Raw genomic sequence first — 19,156 nt, 5'->3', positions numbered from 1 at the left:
CTAATCGGACGACCATAGTAAATTTAGGCTCAATGTCAGGGTGATTGTTTGGTGGTGGTGGTGTTCGGAGTTTTAATTCAATACTATATGCTTTCGAACTTTCAACATAAGATGTCATATGTAAACGTATTTTGTTACATGATTGTTCCATATATGTGTTTGGTGGCATGGTGTAAATAAACCATCTGTGGTGTATTATATTTTATAAAAAAAAATTCAGAAAGGGACAACAAGAATGTTATTGAAATGAAGAATTTGAGTTAATGCTATAGTATGTTTTCAGGCGAACATTACGAAGTGAAACGTTTTCGTAAAGCATGGCATGGACGAGCAGACAGCTCTTTTTGTTTTGCAGACGAGGAATATCGTACTTGTCGACAAGTGCGAAAAACAGATCACACATTGATAACGTAACAGTTAAGCCGCGTTTAAGGAGTTTAAATTACAAACAACATGCACCTGTCAACCCTGTCATTGCCGTTTTTAGAATTGGTCAGCCATCAAAACTGACAACATTTGGCTCTGTGGGCTTTGGGTGTGTTCTTTATGGGACAGTAGCGTTTTGTCTCGCCAGTGATAAACGTAAGTGCAATTTTGAATTGATGTGTCTCATATTCGATTTTGTTTTTGAAAAAAGTGTTTTCCGAAAGGTAAAAATTAATGGTTTATAATCATAATCTTTCTGATGCAATCACGTTTGAAGGGATAGTTACATGGTGAATCCAACTGGAGTATGTTCCGTAATGAGAATGTAGAGGTTATCATGGGATGTTTTGTTTGTTTGTTTGTTTGTTTGCCGCACTGAGCAATATTCCAGCTATATGACGGCGGTCTCTAAATAATCGAGTCTGGACCAGACAATCCAGTGATTGACATCATGAGTTATGGAGATGAGGTGAAATGGGGTTTAACATCGCGTCCAAGATTATTGCACTTATATAGCGACGTGCATGTACGTGTGTGTGTTTGTATGGCTGCTTGTACTAGTCCGGACTAATGCCGATTTATAGTGCTAGCTCACTGAGATACCATGCCGCAGTTTAACATGAATATCCCACTCAGACACAGTATACTGACTCCGAGCCGACCAGTCCTTGTTTTAGCCCCTTAATGCCGAGCGCCAGACAGGGTAACAACAAGTACCATCTTTTAACGTCTTTTGGTATGACGCGGCCGGGGATCGAACCCCGGACCTTCCGCTCTCCGGGCGGACACTCTACCACAAGACCACGGAGGTGGTCCATGAGTTATGGAATGTAGTCAAATAAAACAAGTGTTGCTTTGTGGCTCCTTGTTGATGTGGGTCTAATTAACATTGCTGCCTTCTTCCTACATGTAACATAGTCCAAGATTTTGTAAAGAAGTTGATTTGAGCATGTTGCGGGATCAATGTTATTAAAGAATCTTAAATTTGTTATTTCCCCTGTTTTCAGATGAAAAGTTTCTCAATGCAGCTCGCCTCAACAATGTACGAGAGATGGAAAGGTAAATAAGATTTTTTTAAAGTTTTGTTCCACAGTAGAACAAGGAGGGGGAGAGGGAACACAATCACTGATCATAGGTAATTCAGGGTATTTTTCTCAGATCACAGGTAAATTAATTCAAATTATGTTTTCACTGGCCACAGGAAATTAAGAGTATGTTTTCACTGATCATAGGTAATTCAGGGTATTTTTCTCAAATCACAGGTAAATTAATTCAAGTTATGTTTTCACTGGCCACAGGAAATTCAGAATATGTTTTCACTGGTAATTCAGGGTATTTTTCTCAGATCACAGGTAATTCAAATTATGTTTTCACTGGTCACAGGCAATTCAGAGTATGTTTTCACTGATCACAGGTAATTCAGGGTATTTTTCTCAGATCGCAGGTAATTCAAATTATGTTTTCACTGGCCACAGGAAATTCAGAATATGTTTTCACTGATCATAGGTAATTCAGGGTATTTTTCTCAGATCACAGGTAATTCAAATTATGTTTTCACTGGTCACAGGCAATTCAGAGTATGTTTTCACTGATCACAGGTAATTCAGGGTATTTTTCTCAGATCACAGGTAATTCAAATTATGTTTTCACTGGTCACAGGCAATTCAGAGTATGTTTTCACTGATCACAGGTAATTCAGGGTATTTTTCTCAGATCGCAGGTAATTCAAATTATGTTTTCACTGGTCACAGGCAATTCAGAGTATGTTTTCACTGATCACAGATAATTCAGAATATGTTTTACAGATCCTATATTTAATAATCTGTCAATCAGACATAAATATGTGTATTATGAGCAGGCATGTTGAGCTTATATTTGAATTCGAATGTTCTTGTGAGACAATATCGCAGATGAGCAACTCCTAAGGAAGCATGGAGATACTAAACATTGCCTTGCATTTAGCATGTTTAGCATATCTGTCACCATGGTCAATGGTCAGTTCCGCCTTGTGCCCCTTGGTTAAACTTACTTTAAAGCTCCTCTCTTCTCACTATTTTGTAATGCTGTGACAAAACAGATCATGTTTTTCACAATATTGTTAAGAAAATTATAACAATTTGTTTGCAGTAATCATGTAATTTTTATCAAAATGTCTTTAGCCTATAAGTGAATGAGATGTTTTACAGTTGTTCATGTGATTAGGTAGAAAACTATGAATGTTTCTTCAGCGTCCGAAAACCCGTAACACAGGGATATATGTTGTAATGCCTTATGTTTGCAATGGAGTTTTGGGTTTTTTTTCAACAAAAGGTAAGTAAGTACAAGGTAAGTTTTTTTTAATATGCTTTAACATGGGGAAAGGGTCAGACATTGCACGCTTGTGACAGTTGCCCCCAGACAACACTAGACTTTTCCTCTTTCTTTTTCGAGAAAACCTGCTCACATCCTTGTGTTTTAGTCTTATCTTTTATGCCCTAGAATATCCACAAGGAGATAAAGCCAGAAATAAAGTATGGTACTTTATCATTAATCGTTGTAAGCATTACATCCTTCCCAATAACATAATAACAAAAATTCAAATGAAACTTTTATTGCCAATTTCTGTTCATGTGTTATCATGCAGACTGATAAAGTCAGGAGTGGACGTAAATGCTCGTCACCAGCTGGGATGGACAGCTCTCCATGTCGCTGCAATGAACAAACATAAAGAGTAAGTTAACTGTACTTTGTTCAGTTTCCCCAAATATTGATTATATTTGAACTTATATTTGTGAGTACCCAGGGACTTATCTAGAGCTGTTCAGAAGCCAATATTGTGCCCCAAGTTTGCAGCAAATGTCAGTAAAAATTCCCAAATTGGAATTAAAAATTTCCGAATTCATATTTGTGTGGTAATAACTAATGTTTTGGCTTTATAGGAGTGACTTTTATTTCATTGGCCACTTTGAGTAAAATAACATTTTTTTCCCAATTTGCCTGCCAAGGACACTTAGCTTGGAATCCTGGATAAATCACTGGTACCTATACCAATGCAGTACCAGTAACTATATCAACAGAATATAAACTGTAGCAGATACCTGAAAACGTAGCAAAATGTGATGCTGCACTTTTGCTTTTTGTAAAAAAAAAACAAGAGCACAATGTGTGATTTTGAGGTTCTGAAATAACATGAGGATATTATCTTGTTTTCTCCAGAGCAGTGAGAGTTCTACTGGAGGCAGGAGCTGATCCCAAATTGGGGGATGACTTCAGCAGTGTGGGTCAGATAGCTCGGGAGAAGGGGCTCAACAACCTGCAGGGTAGGAGAAGTAGTCAGTACATGTATCTGCACGTACAGAAGGAAACTAAGAAAGATAAAGCACCTCTCGCCTCACTGGGCAGTGGGTAGCCTAGTGGTTTAAGTGTTTGCCGTCAAGCAGCAGGCAGGGGTTTGGTTCTCCATACAGAGTGTGACACCCATTTCTCAGTGTCCATAACCATGATGTTGCTGAAAGGAGAGTAAAACCATCTCTCTCTCTCTCTCTCTCTCTCTCTCTCTCTCTCTCTCTCTCTCTCTCTCTCACTGTCTCTCCATCCATCTATCTATCTATATATCTAATCATGCCCAACTTTTAACTGTATTTAACTGTACATCAATGTTCCTGTGACGTGTGTTTATATGTTCTACACCCAAATCTAATGAGAATTTCCCGTTATGATATTTGGGAGTCACTAACAATGAGAAGTAAAACATGTGGTACATTGTTAAATGTGACTCACATAGCAGACTCTTGCATCAGTAGGTTTCTGTATGTGCATTTATTGTTTCAGTGCATATTGAAAGAGAGGAGGAGTTTTCTGACCGCCTCAACGTCCGAGCAAACTTCAAGGGCTCCACTGCTCTACACTATTCTGTACTGGCTGATGACATTGAAGTGGTTAAATTGCTTCTTGAGGCAGGTAGGTAGACAATGACATTGAAGTGGTTAGATTGCTTCTTGAGGCAGCTAGGTAGACAATGACAGTAAAGTGGTTAAATTCCTTCTTCAGGCAGGTAGACAGTGACAGTAAAGTGGTTAGATTGCTTCTTGAGGCAGGCAGGTAGACAGTGACATTGAAGTGGTTAAATTGCTTCTTCAGGCAGGTAGGTAGACAATGACAGTAAAGTGGTTAAATTCCTTCTTGAGGCAGGTAGACAGTGACAGTAAAGTGGTTAGATTGCTTCTTGAGGTGGGCAGGTAGACAGTGACATTGAAGTGGTTAAATTGCTTCTTGAGGCAGGTAGGTAGACAATGACAGTAAAGTGGTTAAATTCCTTCTTGAGACAGGTAGACAGTGACAGTAAAGTGGTTAAATTCCTTCTTGAGGCAGGTAGGTAGACAGTGACAGTAAAGTGGTTAGATTGCTTCTTGAGGCAGGTAGGTAGACAATGACAGTAAAGTGGTTAAATTCCTTCTTGAAGCAGGTAGGTAGACAGTGACAGTAAAGTGGTTAAATTCCATCTTGAGGCAGGTAGGTACAGAATGACAGTAAAGTGGTTAAATTCCTTCTTGAGGTGGGCAGGTAGACAGTGACATTGAAGTGGTTAATAACTTTTGGATGTTATTAGTGAAGGTTGACACAGATAAGGGGTGGTCGAATAGCCTAGTGGTTAAAGCGTTCGTTGTCAGGCCGAAGACCTGGGTTCGATTCCCGACATGGGTACAATATGTGAAGCCCATTTCTGGTGTTCCCCGCCGTGATTTTGCTGCAGTATTGCTAAAAGCGGCGTAAAACCAAACTCACTCACTCATGTAGTGATAAACACAGAAAAGTGGGAAAACCGGATGGCTTTGTCATCAAGTGATGACTCTTGTTCCCTGGTGGAGGAGTAATGGTACTGAGAGGTACAGACAATCATTGGTATTTCAAAGAAACCTTCATTGATAACTTACTGGCGGTGACAACTTAACTGAGTCTTGGTTTGTGTTCAGGAGCAGATCCGATGGTGGAGAATGTCGTAGGACACTGTCCCATGGACTATGTGCGTCGTCCAGACATGAAGAACCTGCTGACAGAGTACCAACTGAAGGTAGGCAGTCATGTGATTCTGTCACATGATACTGTCACATGATACTGTCACATGATTCTGTCACATGATACTGTCACATGATACTGTCACGCAAGGCAGTCGTTTGATGCACACAATGCGCTCACATGATAATGTCCACTGGATTGTTGGTCCAGACTCGATTATTTTACAGACTGCTGTCATAAGGCTGGAATATTGCTGAGTGATGTGTTAAACAACAAACAAACAAACAAAAACATGATACTGCCATATGACAGTCACACAATGCAGTCATGTGATACTGTCACACGGTGCAGTCACATGATTCACAGTTATGATTCACAGTCACATAATGCAGTCATGATTAATAGTCACTTGATGCACAGTACCAGGAACTGTCAGGATCACTTTGTTTTCAAGCTAAAGATCTACCCAGTTTATTCATAGTTGGCACAAAATAGCAGGCATTGTTCAATTTAGTATTGACTGGATTGAAGAATGAATAAAGAGACCGATGTGCAAATTGTATGAATCCGCATACACTTAATTAATAGAAACATTCCTGTGGCAGGGAATTATTAATTTAGTATTTAGTCTTCATAAAATATTTACCGATACATAAGTTGCAGACTTGAAATATATTTTCCCCAGACCACAGGACTGGCTACTTGGAAGTCTTACCAGTCCTTGACAAAAGTTGTCAGTCCCATTTTTTTATCCTTACAGCTGAATCATGTCACACTATCCGTGGTCCCCGCTGAGATATTGTTGGACTATTGCTGAAAGCAGCGTAAAACCATACTCACTCACTCCCAACCTGTTCATGTGAAGATATGTATTACTGAGGCCTGATAAAGAAAAGTTGTACCTATTAAATGCATTCTTAACATTAAGGTTGGTTGGTTGGCATATGTCAGTCGAAACTACATCAAATATGACTTTTAATGAGTCAGAGTTAAGTAAGGCATTTATATCTGTATCCATTCACGGTCATCTAACGTTCGTTTCAAGGGGTCAACAGCGCCAGTCTGATTGTGGTTGCCGTAAATAACAGTGCGAGCTGCCGATCAGTTCACGTCCAATTTCATCCCAAAATTATTAAAGTGGATTACAAACATAAGTCCTGATATTATACAATGAACACTTTTTAATACCAAATAGTCTAACAACTTTTGTAATTCAGTACTGATAAATTTCCGATGACATGATGAAGTGTTTGTGGGGGAATAAATGAAATTTATTGAAATAATTCCAACATTACTCTCGTCATTGTTTTCACTCACAAATGTTGGTGGTACAATGGTTTTTTGTTGGTACAAAATGGAAAATACTTCAGCACGATGTTGTCAAGGTAAGCAGAAAGGCCTATGCATGTCAGAGGTTTGTAAACTCTATGCACTGCACAACGTATAATCATTTTGCATAACAGAATCCTTAAACTGTTGCTAGGAGCTGTCAAATTTTCATTGACACAGATGATAAGTGCGGCTATACAAGTTTAATTGAGATCAAGAAAGCAGGTTTGCAAATGTCAAGTTAATAATAGTGAAAACCATTTGGGTTGGAAGCAATTTACAGACAATTGGCAGAACAAATATGACCGTCCATAGGATGATTAAAGTTTGTATTTCTCCCATCCTTGGTGAAATCAGGCTGTCGCAGACAGTGTGATGGGCCATGATTAGCTACTCTAATACATCGATATCATATAGCAGATATGTTCCCTTCATGGCAATATTTTTAATTTTAACCTTGCTTGACAATGATCTTGAATTCTCCTAGGATGCATTTTTGACTCATACTTCTCATATGAAATTGCCAGACTGAGGGAGCTTAATTTTGTCGTGCATGTTGATCCTCGTGATGGCATCATATGTTGTTCAGTTCATTAGGTTTAAGTGTTAGTTTTTTATATTTAAGCAAAAAATATTTAAAGATCAGTGCTGACAACAACTTTTGTTCAGTGTCTGTTTGTATTTTTAAGCTGCTGAATACATATCAAGGTGAGCTTCAATGTCGTGGTACTCTTTTGAAAAGAGGATAGCCTTATGTAGTATGTGTTCTCCTCAGCATCTGTTTGCTATGTTGCTGTGTGTTCAGTACAACAAGCTCAAGGCTGAGAGGGAGGCTGCAGAGAGGAGGCGCTTCCCCCTGGAGCTGCGGTTGAAGGAGCAGATCATCGGGCAGGAGGCCGCCATTAACACCGTGGCTGCAGGTAAATCATTAACACTTAATACTTGTTGCCTAGTGGTTAAAGTAATCATTCTTCATGTTGAAGGCCTGGGTTCAATTCAGGGCCTATGATGTTGAAACTTTTTCTGTATGATCCCAGGAATAGTGTCTGCAAATTGTGAAGTCATATTATTCCCTGGTGTTGCTGTCAAATTTTGCTGAAGTGAGATCATTTCCTACTTAATCTCTGTGACAGTGACGGTTGAAACCTGATAACCTGACATGATAAGCGGGCTCTTATTAGAATATTATTTTGGTGGGAAAAGATAAATTTTGTGGTTTATGTTGATGGCCTGAACTGTTTATATTGGACAGATATATTTTTCCAGAATTTAATTTCCCATAATTAAGGGTGCATATAACACATATTTTACCCGAATTAATAAGTCTTGGGTACATTGATCAATCGGAAGGGGTGCCAATTGGGATTGTTCACTTGCCAATATATTAGCAAATATCGCCGTGGGCGCTTATTACGCTGAATACGGTATTATCTAGGTTATATCTAAAGCCAGCAGATACATAAAATGAAAACTTTCACTGTAATCAACGAGCTGCAAGGAATTACAGAATATCTTAATGTCTCAAGTAAATGAATGGTGTTAATATGAAACCTTTGGCGAGGGACTTACAGCATTCTTTCACAAGGGACAGATAAGCCGTAATTTTTAGTAAGTTATTCTATATTACTCATTGATATTTTAAGTCTATCAGTGAAGAACAAAATGTATGGAATGTCAACCCTACAGAAAAACTTCACTGAAGGCAGCCAGTTGCTCAGATGATGTAATGTAATCAATGTGTGATGTCATGAACAATGTAATATCATATCTATCTCAACAATGAAGCACTGTGACATCATATGGTTTCAATTGACCAATCAGCAATGAGAATGGCTTAATATGTGCAAATATAGGAAGTTATTGTACACGGTCTTCTACCCTTAAGGGTAATGGTATGGTATGACGAAGTATCGGTAAATCTCATAATGCACACCCTGTTGACTGTTAACTTATGCAAATCTAAGCACGATATTTCATTGCATGATTGAATACAGTACTTGTTGCGTAATCCATTATCAATGAACTAATGCGTTATTATAGTGTATTATAGTGTAGTGCAATGTATGTATAATGTTGTCGACTGATTTCTCAAAAAACTTGATTTTTCAGCTATACGTCGAAAAGAGAATGGGTGGTATGATGAAGATCATCCACTGGTGTTTCTCTTCCTTGGATCTTCAGGAATAGGTAAGTTGATGTATGCGAAGCAGGTCTGTGGGGTTGTTGAGAAGCGCTGTTGTAATTTGTGTAACTGATATTTAAGAAAATGGTTTGTGAGAAATGCTGCATGGAAGGGAGCTAAAGATAAGGCAATACATTTATTTGGTTTACTCATTTTAATTTTAAAAATGGTTATGGTTGGTTGTGAAAAAAATAAATAAGACATCAACCTGTTTTAATTTTCGGTTTACATTTGAAATTTGTTCCATTCTTGCTTGTCATTGTTTTGTTGACTTATAATGAGTCAGAGTTGGATTTCATAACATCTTTTTATTCAGTTTCTCAGAATATTTAAGTTTTGTTTTCTATTTATATAGTTGTACCTATTTTTCATTTTGTCTATTGACACAAGTATTGATAAAGCTTCTCAAAATAAATTCATGGGTAGCCATGCAGTGAGCAGCAGTGTGGTTAAGATTTCAAGGGAGATAACTCCTGGGACCATATCCTAAAGTTAACTGGCTTTGTATACAGTGTTAGGCACATCATGTAGTTTGTACTGAGATTGCCTTGTCTGACCAGTAGATACATCTCAAGATCTTCTATAAGGCAGGAAGGTGACATGTAACATGTTTTTTTGTGGAATGTTTCAGATATTTGACGTGTGCATGTTTTGATTTCAGGAAAAACTGAATTAGCAAAGCAAGTTGCAAAGTATCTACACAGAGATGTGAAGAAGGTAACCCATGCTTTGTTTGCGGGCTCTCATAGGATACTATATGGGTGAATCCTGATAGATTATAGTATCCTACTTAATCATACAATGGGTAGTGTTATCCCATAAAGTTGCTGTCATCATCTGATATAAATAGAAATAACAAGTTGGCGGATCAGTCATCCCTGTCTGACCACTGGCCTGAGATCTTAACATCATACTCCATCATCTAACTTTGGCTGATTCAAGCCACTTGCCGACTAACAGGATGGGGTGGTCAGACTCGCCGACTTGGTTGATGCATGTCATTGATCCCAATAGCGTGAATTGATGCTCGTGGTATCAATCACTGGATTGTCTTGTCCAGACTTGATTATTGATAAACCGCCATCATATAGCTGAAATATTGCTAAATAAGGCGTAAAACAACAAACAAACAAACAAACACCTCAGAATTTTGTACTGAAGTGAAGCAGGTCTTTCATAGCCCAATAATCAACTTCCTGGACAACCTGATCAGTTATGATCTATCCTGCCTTTGTAATTGATGGGAAAAACCTCCCATAAACTTGCTGTCATCATCTGATATAAATATGCAAATGAGTTCACCTTATCATGCTAGCAGGAACTACTCGCAGTAAGCTCTATAACTCGATTCAGTGAGTAGCTCAGTAAACTGTCATGTGTTCATATTGGTGTCATGTATGACATCATTAAACATGTTGTCAGACTTGCTTGACAAAGGTATAATGATCTATACTGAAACGTTGCCAATGCAGTAAAATGAAGAAATGTTGACAATAATTGTGTCTACTTTGTCAACCGTCAACTTTTTAAAAACGCCTATCAAACAATTCACGTTGTCATTGCAGGGTTTTGTCAGAATCGACATGTCGGAGTACCAGGAGAAGCATGAAGTGAGTACCATTGGTCTGTGCAGACAGTCATCTTCAGATGGTTAACATCAACATTATTACTTTGTTTATTTGTGTTTAAAACTGCAATAGGCAAATTTTAAAAACTTCTTCTACCTCACACTGTGTATCGCATCCTTTTCCTTTGATCCTGGTGTGGACAACAATCCTAAAACCTGTTTCCAGCTTAAAAAAACACCTCACCCAAATACATTACAGCCATCACCATGGCTACCATGACTAACAGTGGACTGTGCACTGCCTGATTCCTGCGCAGCTTGATCATGTGATGTCCCAATCTTACTCATTCTCTTTCAAAAGGGCATAAAGGCTGGTGTAACAGTAATGCAGGGATGGTATGGTGTGAAATAGGATAAATATTTATAAATTTACAATTTATTGTAAACTTTACAGTATTTCAGCAGCCTGTAAACAATCTATTTAGTGCGAGGCAAGCCAGTGATTGATCTCTTGAGCCACGTCCCATGCATACCAAGTCTGATTACCAGATCTGTTTTGTCTCCTCTGACAAGCACAGCTGACTATAGCGTCTGTTGTCTGCAGGTTGCCAAGTTCATCGGGTCCCCGCCTGGCTACGTCGGACATGAGGAAGGGGGGCAGTTGACCAAGAAGTTGACGGAGAGTCCACAGGCGGTTGTCCTGTTTGACGAGGTTGACAAAGCTCATCCTGACGTCCTGACGATCATGCTGCAGCTGTTTGACGAGGTATAGCTTCTTCCTTAATTCTTATCCCATCCATGGTGTAGATCAGAAAGCTATGGACATTTTCCTTGAATTTCCCCTAAACTTAACATGGGCAAGGGAGTCTTTGGATGGCTTTGAGAAGTGATACACATGAAAAAACAACAAAAGTATTAAGGCTAAAAAAAATAATAGTCTTGGTTCTCAGGCACCAGCTGCATCATCATAAAGTCTGCTGCACGTTTTGTTTTAATTTCCATTTTCAAAAAAATATATAAATCCTAATACTTAAACACAATGCACCAAAAAAATTGAAAATGGTAACAAAAACGAAATGTTCAATGAACTTTTTTATGATGTGGGCAGTGCCTGAGAACAAAGACTATTATTGTTTTTAGCCTAAGATAACAAGGTGGCGACTTAACAAGGGAAGACCACTGTTAATTAGGGCTGAGGTTGTCCTATTACCTGGTACTTTTGTCGTTTTTACATGTACATATATATATGCTCTATGCATAAATTTTCTCTCATATGCTCAAGGGAGTTGATATGATGAATAAATGTCTACATTGTCATTGAAAAGTTTCTTTGATTAATATTTGGAAATTGTGTCAGAAATTAGGGGCTGTATTATTTACTTCATGATGTCAGTTGTGTATCACCATGTCATGCATCTATACCTTATTATTTATGTCCCAGCCCTATTTCACAGAGCGATCATTGCTCTAAGACTGTCGTAAAGCCTACAATTTAACATAGGAGCAATGACGATGTGGGGTACGATAGGTCTTCTTAAGCCATTCTTGCTGTAAAAGGCGACTATGCTCTTGTAAGAGGCGACTAACAGGCTCGGAGGGTCAGGCTCGCTGACTTGGTTGATGCATGTCATCGATCTCAATTACGTGGATTGATGCTCATGATGTTAATCACTGGATTGTCTAGTCCAGACTCTGTTATTTACAGACCGCCGTCATAAACATGTAGCTGGAATATTGCTGAGTTCGGCGTTAAACAACAAACAAATAAACAAACTTTAACATAGACTTACGACTGTCATAGTGCAACATTAGCTCGCGGAACAGGGCCCTGGTATATATGTAATGAAGTATGATATGAAAATGGAATTGTCAAGTACTGTTTTTTAACGGAATTTGGTCTCAAACCATTTGCAAGTTTACATAATCATTAACACAGAAAGTGTTGAGTTTTCCCAATCTTACAATCAAGATTTTGTTTTGCGACAGATTACATCTAAAAACCATGAAAGAATACAAGAAATATCAGTTACGACGAATATAGGACAAACATTTCCTATGAATTATTTAAAGGAATTAATTGTGGTTGAATTCATTTGTGTAATTGTTTTATAGGGTCGTCTGACAGACGGGAAGGGCAAGACGATCGATTGTAAAGATGCCATCTTTATAATGACATCTAATCTTGCCAGCGAGGAGATCGCCCATCATGCATTGCGACTCCGAGGTGAAGCGGAGGAAGTAGCGAAACAGAGGCAATCTGGGAAACTCGGTAATGGCTGCTATCCCACATTTTGCTGTCATGTACTGAGAAGAATTAACTATATTTGTAAATAGGGTGAAAATTTTACTTTGAAGTTTATTGTGATTACGACTTATATAACGTTGATTACACAAAATTGTGATATATGGAACAGATGAGAATTGTGGGAAGGGAATCAGTGCATAGTCACTGAGTGCTGAATGTTATATGTAACTTCTTTTACAGAAGACTTAGAAAATGCGGAGAAAATAACAATATCACGGAACTTCAAGGACAGAGTAGTTCGACCAATTTTGAAGGTATGTGATACACTAGATGATGTTGATGATAAGATAATGTACCTGATAGAAGGATAAAAGATAACATTTTCTCGTAATTACGATAAAATATGTTTGCGACAGACGAATCCAGGTTCATTTGAGAATTAGCCCATTCATGGAGCTCTCAAAACTATCTCTGCCACCAGACAGCTCCTCACAGGGATAGCCCATTCGCAGAACTCTCTTTACTATCGCTGCCACAAGACACGGCTCCCCAATGTGCTAGCTAGGCCACAACCCTGCATGGAATTGAACTCGCAACCAACCGTTATGTTTAATGACTGCCATGACACCAAATACCCTTCCCCCCCCAAACTTAATTGCTTTGTTTGTTTTTCAGTTTAAGTTTCTTTTCATTTCAACTATCATGTAATTGGTATGGTAAAAATGTAAAAGGGCAGTTGTATACGTATCGGTTAGCTTGCAATCTCAAACCAATCTTAAACAGACAAACAAACAAATTTAAACCTTTTCCCAATTTTCTATAATAACATTCCCAAAGACATACACAAAAATATAGATATCACTACATTTGCATTTAGAGAGGAAATTTCACGATTTTTGTAATATCTGCTTGCACACTGGTGGCAGCAATGATATCGGCAGGGTAATGAAGGTGTCACACACTGGGAAGGAACTGTGTGGGATATATTACAAGGGAAGTAACTCTTGATGATGCAAAACTTTATGTGCGTGTGAACGTAACTTCCTTCATATCAGAGACAGGAGATAACTGTGATGTCATGTTTATCGTCCATGTGAAAGGATGTCTGATTATGTGGTTTGTTTGTTAACAGTATCATTTCAGGAGAGATGAGTTCCTGGGAAGGATTAATGAGATTGTCTACTTCCTGCCATTTTCAAGATCTGAGCTTGCCAAGCTTGTTTCCAAAGAGTTGGACTTTTGGGCAAAAAGGGTAGGTTTCAATTATTGCTAATTATCTTATTTTTGTCTTTTCAAACACTATTTGAACACATGTGTAGCATATAGTTAGATGTGAACCATAACCCAGGTTTTATTAAATGTTGAAATGTTGCAATTTTCTTGATGCCTTGGATGAGGAACACTATCTGAACAGATTCATGTAGCATATGCTTAGATATGTGCCTGCACAATGCCTGAGATCGACGTCACAATATAACTTGAATACTGTTGAAAGCAGCGTTAAACCCAACTCACTCACTCACTCACTCACTCACTCACTCACTCACTCACTCACCCACCCACCCACCCACTCACTCACTCACTCACCCACCCACCCACCCACCCACCCACCCACCCACTCACTCACTCACTCTGACATGGTGAACGACTATGGAACAAAACTCCATCAGTCTTTGTGCCTCCATCTGTACTGACTAAAGAAATATTGTTTTGCCGCATATTTAGCGCCATGGGTTCACCAAGCTGGAACCCCAGCCCAGGTCTGATGATGTTGATTGCAACATGTTGTTTGTGTAGGCGGAGACAAAGCATCAGATCGAGCTGAGTTGGGACCACCATGTTGTGGACGTGCTGGCGGACGGCTACGATGTGCACTATGGTGCCAGGTCCATCAAATATGAGGTAACATTGACAAATTATGCAGCAGTCTACATTATTACTTTAGCTCACTTGAATATCAACAAGTCCTCGGAGGCAACACTACCTCTGATGCTGAGGCTTTGCAAGGATGATCCCAGGAATGTCATCTCAAAGTTTTTCAAACAGAATTCCAATCAGATTGTGGATGTCATTTAGGACATTACTATGTATTTCTTCATGTTTTCATGATGGTAACCACAGTACAACATGTGCTACCAACAAAATATAAGCAGAGCTCCAGATAAGCTGCGTATCTGCGTAAAATACGCATCAGAAATGCAGAAATACGCAGTGAAATAATATACAAGCGTATCAAATACGCAACGAACATTACAGAAATGCTACAAAAATAAAACTAGTGCGTATCATCAAAATATTGTGAAGTAACCCTGCGTATTCCATTAGCAAATATATACGGACATTCCGTCAACCTTGCCAAACTCCATGATGACAGTTACATCATGATCATTTGCCATCACATTTACTTGTGGAAGTATCGCTGTATTTTTTAGTTCTATAAAGCTCTCGAACCCACACGACAACAGTTTGCAGGGACTAGATGAATAGTGTTTTTAAATATTTAACCTAAATACCCACATGTGTAAAAACTAGTGGGTAAAAGAAATTTGAATACGCAGATAGAATTACTGATACCCAATGATTTTAAAATGCATGGGTAAAATACCCACAACACCAAAAGCTTATCTGGAGCTCTGTATAAGGGTACTAAAGATTTGAATGTAGCTGTTGTTGTGGTGTACATTTACAATACCGTGGCCTTGCATCAGAATGCAACATCTAATCATGGAATTTCACATCATGCATGAATAGCATGCGATGCGGGTCCACACAGAAGCCAAAGTGTTGCAGAAATCAGTCACTAATGCACTTGACCTAAGTACATGCTTATAAGTGCCTCTAAAAAAGTATCTCCATGAACAGACAAAAGTGCGAATTGTGGATATGATGGAGAAGGAGACATTCATGTCCCAAGTTACCCGAATGTTTGGCAAATCAAACTATAATTTCTCAACTGGGGGACAAGTGACGTCAAACGGATGGGGTTGCAATGAGACCTAGATGTGGTAGGCCTAAAAAAAACCACCCAAGACAATGTTGTGTCATTACAGTAATGGCAGTATGCAATAGCTTCAAATCTGCTCCTGTTCTCAAGAGAGAATTCTGTACAATGACAGGAAGGCGGATTTCAACATCTACTGTTAAAAACCGGCTCTGTGCAGCCTGCCAGAAACAAGGCAGCCTGTGAAGGGTGAGACCCTAACAACTTGCCACAGGCGGCAAAGATCTGGCGTGAACCAGGCAACACCAGGGACGGGGTGTGCGCAAGTGTCATTACACCATGTTTACTGATGAATCAAGGTTTTGCCTCTGATTCACAGATGGCAGGAAACTTTGTTGGCAATGTTGCGGCAAGTGGTACCGTATGCCAACTCGAATGCCAAACTCGCCTTATACACAGAGATATACGGTATGCCATGGCAACAATGCTTGACCATGATCAGTATTGTGTGGGGTGGTTTGCCACAGGACAGGCAAACTGATTTGGTTATTGTGAATGTACATTTGACAGGTGACAAAATTTTGTGTCCTGTCGTTCCATTTGCTAGAATTATCGACAGAGATTTTGAACTGCAAGATGACAAAGCCATTCCACATTGTGCCCAGGTCACACCAATTGTCCCTGACAAGAAGGCGTACAGACATTAGACTGGCCCGCTAAATCCCCTGACAGGTCCATAATAGAGCATCTGTGGGATGTTCTCAGACGGACAGTGTATGCTAGAGACCCAGCACCCACCAGCTTGGGGTAGCTCTTCAGGCGGACACACGGGCAATACCAAGGGCAATCATACGCAAGTCAATCAACCATACGCCATCAAGGTTCTGTGCATGTATCGCCCAATACGGTGGACACACCAGATATTTAAGTACACTCCCAAAATTAATTTTGCAGACATGTATCGTCATTACACCTTCACTGTTTCATCAGTTCCCTTATTTTTGGTCGGTAGTATGTGTGTGCAATAACATAGGTAACATTTGCTTTCTTTCTTGTTTTTAACCCTACTCTGATGAAGTAATTTTAGTATTTTCTGTGTGTTTATAACTCCATAAATGCAAAAACATATTGAAATAAATTCTTATGAATAAATATAGCAACAATTATAATTTCACAGCCAGCTTATAGAACAAAAATAAACTGGAGATAACAATACAAAATCAGCAACATTGTTCAGCACAGTAATGCAGTACAAGTCCCGCCCATTCTTTTTGTCATCCAGTCAGGTGACAGTTGTCTGTCTGTGGGCATGGCTTTTTTTCTTCAATTTGTGGGACCAAATCACAAAAGAATTGCTTGGTTAGCCAATCAAATGCTATCATCAAATGAATCACATTTTGAATCCGTATACATATCTATCACTGTTCTACTGTGACAACATATCCCATGAAATTGGAAAGAAATTAGATGTTTATTGTGTAGTTCGTGTTTTTCTTATTATTGTATTTGACAATAACCATGATGACAGGAATGTTTTTATTTCATATCTATCAAAGTTGATATTGGTCTGTAAAGTTTTGAACACATGCAAAATTTTATTTGTGGTGTACAGCCTTGTGGCGGTCTTTATTTCTTTTCTTTAGACATTTTAAGCAATCGTTTAATTGTTTCACTCTTCTTGATTTTTTGGAAACTGCAGGGTATGCCTTTAGAACAGAATATGAAATTAGAATATAGTGTTGGTCAAATAATACAAATTTATAACTTGAAATTCTTCAATTTGCATGAAAGAATCTATTCAATTTTGAAATTATTTTTTACAGAAGAATAAATACTCTTCTAAATCCTAAGGATTCAGAATGTGTATATATAAGATACATTTACTAGAATATGTAAATAGTCATTACATGTTACATTATTTTATTTTAGGTTGAAAGGCGCGTTGTGACTCAGCTAGCCATGGCCCATGAACGCAAGTTGATCAGGAGTGGCTGCACCATCAAATTATCTGTTCCTAATAGGGAAGACATTATCACAGAGAAGGCCAAAGACCCTAGTGATGAGAAAGAACACTCGCGTATCAAACTGCAAGTGTTGAAGGAAGGCTCCAAGGACAAATATGTGGACATAGATTTGAACAGAGTGGATAATCCGTTTGCATCAGAATTTAGATGAGATGAATTACAGTTGTGTAAGTGTGTGTTTGTCTAGTGAGTCAGAGCTATGATTTCGAATGTTTTGCAGATGTCTTTCAAAATAATTATTACCTTCAGTTGCCTGCAAAATGTTGGAAAGAAGGGACTGAAACATGGCCTATCATTAATCATTAAGTCACCACATGTGTCATCAAAGGTCTGTTGTGGATTGAACATGTGGATCATCATTGAAGATCTTGAGTGCCCTTACACTTACATCAGGGGGGCACAGGTGGCCCAGTCGACTAAGGCGTCACGATTTGCTGTGCAGAGCTGCGTCCCTTGGGCACGCCAGAAACCTAGGATTGTGGGTTCGAATCCCGGTTCGCCCCGATTATGTTCCTAGGTTTGTCAGGACCATACCCGTGCTTGTTGGTTTCACTGAAGTGGTAATCGTCTGAGACCTGCATCACTGGACTTTCCTCCCACATTGAGGTAACACGCTGTGATATAACTGTAATACTGTTAAAAGCGGTGTTAAATCCAACTCGCTCACTCATTCACTACACTTACATCCTCCTGAAGAATCCCAGGACAAAGCTAGTCAAGGCTCTAAGTTTTGTTAAAGGCCTTGTCCTAAACCAGTCAAAAGTATCTGCTATCTTCAATCAACCATGAATACATGCAGCTACGATGCTGTGTGACAGTGATGTGTTTCTGGTACAAACTTGCTGGTAAAAAATAGGGATGTGTATAATTCAAAGAAGTCAAAAGAACCCAACTCTGTGCATGGACTTTGTGTGAGAGCAACCACTGCTTGATATTGAAGCATTATGTTTCTAGGTTTGTCAGCACCATACCCGTGCTCGTGGGTTTCACCAAAGTGGTAAACCTCCGAGACCTGCATCACTTCGGGCTTTCCTCCCACATTAAGCGGACACGTTGTGATATAACTGGAATACTGTGTTAAACCCAACTCACCCACTCACTAATATTGAAGCAATGTGTGGACCACACAGCCACAAGTCTACGACATGTGTTCATGTGTTCAATGGTATGAGCATTCACTGTTTTTCCTCTCACTTCGTTGGTTAAAAATAGCAGCTTAACTGCAAATGAGCCCAATGTATTCATGAGTGATTAGGAATGTAGTGTATAGAAACCCATGAAGTACTGATGATGTAAACCAGCGTGCCAATGTCCTCTTTGGATGGGTCTAGTTTGTGTCACAAAAATGTGAAAGGGAAGCAACTCTCGTAAGCTTACCGTCTTCCCACAGCACAACAAAAACGCTTGATTATTTTCAGAGCTGTCAGGTAGATGCTTCTCCAAATGC

General features: G+C 39.0%; 1 protein-coding gene across 1 annotated transcript; it reads left to right on the top strand.

Annotated features, from left to right (window-relative positions):
• Window positions 1-310: 310 nt before the first annotated feature.
• LOC139450733 (mitochondrial disaggregase-like) lies at window positions 311-18,779 on the top strand. Its single transcript, XM_071232544.1, has 16 exons — window positions 311-582; window positions 1,434-1,485; window positions 3,050-3,136; window positions 3,622-3,725; window positions 4,237-4,365; window positions 5,379-5,476; window positions 7,556-7,670; window positions 8,860-8,937; window positions 9,594-9,649; window positions 10,498-10,542; window positions 11,104-11,265; window positions 12,612-12,768; window positions 12,985-13,058; window positions 13,877-13,996; window positions 14,542-14,646; window positions 17,615-18,779. The coding sequence occupies exons 1-16, from the start codon at window positions 318-320 to the stop codon at window positions 17,858-17,860; spliced, it is 1,893 nt and encodes a 630-aa protein (XP_071088645.1). The 5' UTR covers window positions 311-317; the 3' UTR covers window positions 17,861-18,779.
• Window positions 18,780-19,156: the final 377 nt, after the last annotated feature.

Source organism: Haliotis cracherodii, unplaced genomic scaffold (assembly GCF_022045235.1).
Source record: "Haliotis cracherodii isolate W230 unplaced genomic scaffold, xgHalCrac1.p SCAF_8, whole genome shotgun sequence".
In the NCBI taxonomy this organism is placed as follows: Eukaryota; Metazoa; Mollusca; class Gastropoda; order Lepetellida; family Haliotidae; genus Haliotis; species Haliotis cracherodii.
This window is presented reverse-complemented; position numbering and strand designations above follow the sequence as displayed.